At 29.1% G+C, this 5,568-nt stretch overlaps 1 protein-coding gene across 1 annotated transcript; it reads left to right on the top strand.

Annotated features, from left to right (window-relative positions):
• The first annotated feature begins 280 nt into the window (after window positions 1-280).
• On the top strand, window positions 281-2,867 carry LOC107845803 (WRKY transcription factor 22). The gene is made up of 3 exons (XM_016690287.2): window positions 281-1,022; window positions 1,593-1,703; window positions 2,162-2,867. Exons 1-3 carry the CDS (start codon window positions 418-420, stop codon window positions 2,592-2,594), a joined length of 1,149 nt encoding a protein of 382 aa, XP_016545773.1. The 5' UTR covers window positions 281-417; the 3' UTR covers window positions 2,595-2,867.
• Window positions 2,868-5,568: the final 2,701 nt, after the last annotated feature.

Genomic DNA, 5,568 nt, shown 5'->3' with positions numbered 1-5,568 from the left:
ACTCCCTCCATTTCACAATAAGTTAATTGTTGGATTTTAGCACACATATTAAGAAAAAAGCAAAAACATAAATTTATCATATTTTTTCATTTTTATCTCCTCAAAAAGTAAAGACACATGATACATCACTCCCAATGCATATTTAATGGACGATAAATTTGAAAAAAAATTTTAACACCTACCTTAAATTGTAAACCATTCATTTATTTTAAAACATAAAAAATACTTTAATAATTTACTTATTATAAAACGGAGAAAATAATAATTGTATCCCAATCCCACTCATTTACACCCCTCCGTTCTCCCTCCTCCCTCTCTCACACATCAAAAAGTCAGCGCCCTCTTTTGTCTTCATCTCTTTCTCCATTTCTTCTCTCTAAAAGAATAGTCAAGGATAAAGCATATCAAGAACATAATATGGAAGAAGATTGGGATCTACATGCCGTGGTCAGAAGTTGCACCCCCGCTAACACCGCCAGCACCACAACGAATGATTGTGATCTAGTTCATGGTATATTAAAAGTAGACGGTGCTCTGATGAAATCTTTACGAATAGAAAAAGATTATCGTCAATTTGATAATGATCAAATGACATTGCAGAGGGGCTCTACCACCACTTCTTGCAATCCCACAAACAATATTCATTATTTATGCAGCTTCCAACCAAGACCAAATGATAACAACAACAACTCTTTATTTTGCTTTAAAGATCTGCTAGAGCAAAGAATATTGACCACAAATAGTGCTACTGATTTCGAAGAGTCGCATGAATTGTGCAAGCCCTTCTTTACTGCATCAGAAAGTTTAACCATTTCATCACCACGGAGGGGATTACCTATATCACCTATCTCTGTTCTTGGACGACTACAAGATCTACCACCATCGTCGCAGCAGCAGCAACAACAACATCTTCATCAGCTTACTAATACAAAACCAATTCAGCCTAAGAGACCTCTGTCGTCTCTAAATGGTTCAATAACTAATTGTACTTTACATGCTCAAAGTTCAAGAACTAAAAGAAGGTATATATTGTATTCTCTCGTTCCGATTTTATGTGCCATTTTTTTTAATTTTGATAGTAGATTATTTTTTTCATCATGATTTTTATGAATAATTTAAAATTATCACTTATTGTGACTTATTATACTTTTCATTTAATTTTTTAATATGTTCATTTTATTTCCAAAAACTTAGAGATTTAAGATTTCATATTTAAATCCACTATAAAAAACTTTGAAATTTGAATTGTGTCACACATCATTTGGGACCGAGAAATTTATTCTTTTTCATCTTTTTATAATTGAAAGAATGGAGTTTTTTGGAGTACATGGTGAAATTTGTATAGTCAGATCCAACTTATTTGAAATTAAGCCTTAGCTGTTTTACTATTCTTATTGGATGATTGAAGTTTCTTGGAGCTATGATAGTATGATTTGATATAGTTGATTTTAACTTGCTTTGCTGATCGAGGATAAAGATTGATTTTTTTTTTGTGTGTGTAAATATTAGACATTAGCCCTGTTTTTACACCTCCATAGTATTATATCAACTATTTTTCATATGTTTTGTGAATTTTCTTTCTAATTTTCCAGGAAGAACCAATTGAAGAAGGTATGCCAAGTAGCTGCTGATGCTTTATCTTCTGATATGTGGTCTTGGAGAAAATATGGGCAAAAACCCATTAAAGGTTCCCCATACCCAAGGTATTATTGGTTTCTTTTACAACATTTTAGGTTGCTTCCAATAGTTTCATGTTTTTGGACACTAAAAGCAACGAAAAAACAGAACAAACTTATCTCAATCTGTGGAGGTTTTTCTTTTTCTACGAGAGAACACACAAAAAAGTAATTTCACAAAGCTCCCATTATAAGCGAAATATTAAAAAGATTCATAACATAAAATTCTTCATTTGGTGTTTTTGAAAAATAAAACCATAGGAAAAACAGAACAAACTCAATTCAATCTAAAGGAATTTTTCTTTTTCTTTTTACAACAAAAAATGAATTCATTTTCTTAATTCTTAAACAAAAACACACAAAAAAATAATTATATGCACTAAGTTCCCCCAGTGTGGAAAAAAAATATCATAGAGATGTATTGTACTATCTTGCATTTCTATTGATTTGTCGGTTTTGAATTAACATTTGTTTGGATTAAACAGGGGTTATTACAAATGTAGCACTTCAAAGGCTTGTTTGGCCCGCAAACAAGTGGAGCGAAATAGATCCGACCCGAATATGTTCATTGTCACTTATACAGCTGAGCACAATCATCCTATGCCTACGCACAGAAATTCCTTAGCCGGAATCAGCCGCCACAAAACGGCGAATCCCAACAAACCCACCAGCTTATCGCCGGCGACCAACTCTCCGGCACCGGAAAATCAAGAAAGCAGCAGGGATGACAAAGAGGATATTTTTGAAGATGACGACGATGAATTTGGTAAAACTGAACCGGACGATGATTTCTTCGATGGTTTGGATGAGCTTGTAATCCAGGCTACCGGAGATAGCTTGCCGGAGAAATTTTCGGGGACTTTGCAGTTCCCTTGGTTGGTGAATAATGCCGCTACCACGGCGGCCGGCGGTGGTTGACTTGACGGAAAAAAACAAAAAGAAGAAATGCTGCTTTTCTTATCAATGACTTTCTTTTTAGTTTGTATTATCTTTTTTATTTGTCCGTTAGAGATAGAAAAGAGGAGAGAGTCTTAATTTTGTACGTGTAACGTATAATTCTAACCCCCCATCATCATAGAGAGAGATAGGCATGTAGAGATAGGAAAGGAAGTGTTTGATTCAATGTTCCTTTCAAAAAAAGAAACTATTGTATAGAATGGGTTAAATTCTATTCACGCTGACTTAACTTGATATCTATTACGCAAAATTATTTTTTTTATTCATTTCATTTATAGTCACTTAACTTTATATCTATTACGCAAAAGTCATTTTTCTTTCATTTATTTCATTCATGGTCATTTAACGTTATTCCGACCATCACAAAGGTCACTATAATTGAATTTTACAATAATTTCATCGAAAAATGATGTGGCAACCTTAATTAGTTCTTAATTTTGACTTAATTAAATATATAATATATTATTCATATCTTGACCTTTTTTATAAATGCACAACCCAATTTTCCTTATAGATTATTTAATGAAAAAATATCAATTTCTTAATAGATTAGATTAGCTAATGTAGACTATTTTCATACAAAAATTTGGTTGATATTTTTATGAAACATTTCATAATAATGCATTCATCTACCATAAATTCCTCAAAACACATAAAATAGAAATACATGTATGATGTTATTTTTTAAACAAATTATTTTAATTCTTTGAAGATAAATCAATATACTAAAGATAGTTTTAAAATAATTTTTTTAATTGTGTCATTGAATAAGTATTGTCAAAATTTGTACAAATAATGTTATATTAACGTACAGTTTTGTTAATAAAAGTTATAAAATATAAGTACTTTAATAGATAAAGAAATTATTGAATATCTAATTTTTATATTTATCAATTAAATTAATTAAAAAATATGTAATTTATTAGAAATTGAATATTATAATAAAAAAATTTAAGAGAAATAATCGATTAGTCAAACAATTAAAAATACAAAGACAAACTCAATAAATAGAGTAGTTTATCATATTATTATGATATACCGAATGCAAACACTCAAGAGGCAAGAAAAAAAATGCATGAAAAATAATTTTATCAACTACATGTCACAATTTTAGAGAGAGAAAAATAATTTTATCAACTGCATGTCATAATATTAGAGGAAAAAATAATTTACCAACACATGTCTCAACTTTAGAGGATTTTAGAATGTATAAGTATAATTTTATTTTATAAAAATATCAACCAATTTTTTTTTTTATGAAATTAGTCTTCATTAGGTAATCTAATCTATTAAGAAATTGATATTTTTTTTATTTTTTCTTTGGTAAGAAAATTGATATTCTTTCATTAAATAATCCATAAGGAAAATTGGGTTGCGCACATAGAAAAAGGGTCAAGATTTTAGTAGTATATTATATATTCACTTAAATTAAAATTAAGAACTAATTAAGGTTGTTACATCATTTTTCTAATGGAATTATTGTAAAATCTGGTCATAGTGATTTTTGTGATGGTCGGAGTAAAGTTAAATGACCATGGATGAAATGAATGAAAGAAAAGTGACTTTTGCGTAATGAATACAAAGTTAAGTGACCATTGATGAAATTTACCGGTATAGAATGATAGGGGTATATAATATATACGCACATTAATTAATTTACTAATTTTGTTCGACGTACTCCCTCCGTCCCAAATTGAGATGACACATTAATTAAGAAAAATAATTAATAATATAACTAGTTTACCATAGTACCCCTATTAAATAATGTTTACATTTTCATTTGAAAAAAAAGTAATTAATTTAAAGGGTAAAACATGGAATTTCTTTTTTTATCTCTTTTTGATTAATTAAAAAAAAAACAAGTAAAATGAGAAATCAAATTATAAAATTTGGGATGAGTAATTTGAGACGGAAGGAGTATAATTTATTTTGTTGATAAAAACATTGTTTGTGGGCATTAATCCCATGTAATTTGGAACTGTCTACTAAGTTATCAAGGTTGTTTGGCACGTGGAATAAGATGAGATATTTCAGGTCAAATTCATATTACTGTCTATCAAAGACGTGATATAAATCTTATTCCATCTAAAACTATAATTTCAATATAATTTGATCCACATACCAAACAACCCCTCGTGACCCGAAATATTCTTCGAATGTCTACCCAAATAACATCGGATGCAAATTTTAGAAAAACTTATAAAATTTTAGAAAAACTTATAAAATTTTAGTTTTTTTCAGAAAGTTTCATCCTAGCCTCCGCTTAGCTAGCAAACTGCCATCCTATTCTGCTATGAATACGTGTATTTGACGATTGAATTTTCATCTTGTGCATCATTGATTTGCATTCATAAATAATTTAGGTTATAAAGTAGATAATTCATGTGCAAATATATTATTACCTTAATTGAACATTAGCCATTTCTAACGGCCATAAATTGTTATCATTAGTGGATTTTCCGTTTCTGTAAAAGAGCTAGCATTTGAGAAAGATTGTTAGGTACTATATGAAGTATTTTTTTCTTATAATCATTACCAATGGTTAATTTCTCCATTAACTTTCCATACTTTTTGGCAAATTTCACAAAATCACAATTTAAGTTATTTAAAATAATAAAATCCCTTCAATTTGTAAACATGACAGATAAGCCTAATTTAGATTCTCTCTCTTAAAATTTTGCGATACATAATTTTTATCCTAAAAAATAGAATATATTAATTGTTTCTCTAAAAATTTGTCTAAATATCTTCTCTTTACCAATTTAATACCATTAATATCTAACCTACTCCTCCTTCAAAGTATTTTCCAAAAAACTTTACTACTCCAATTAAAGAAAAAAAAAGCTAAATGGAATACATTTATTTTTCATAACAAGCATTCATTTTTAGAGTATAGTATCAAATTCACCCCTTTTTTGGTTTCTCCAAAATTATC

This window comes from Capsicum annuum, chromosome 10, assembly GCF_002878395.1.
Source record: "Capsicum annuum cultivar UCD-10X-F1 chromosome 10, UCD10Xv1.1, whole genome shotgun sequence".
NCBI lineage: Eukaryota > Viridiplantae > Streptophyta > Magnoliopsida > Solanales > Solanaceae > Capsicum > Capsicum annuum.
Note: the sequence above shows the minus strand (reverse complement) of the source record. Positions and strands in the feature narration are given on the sequence as shown.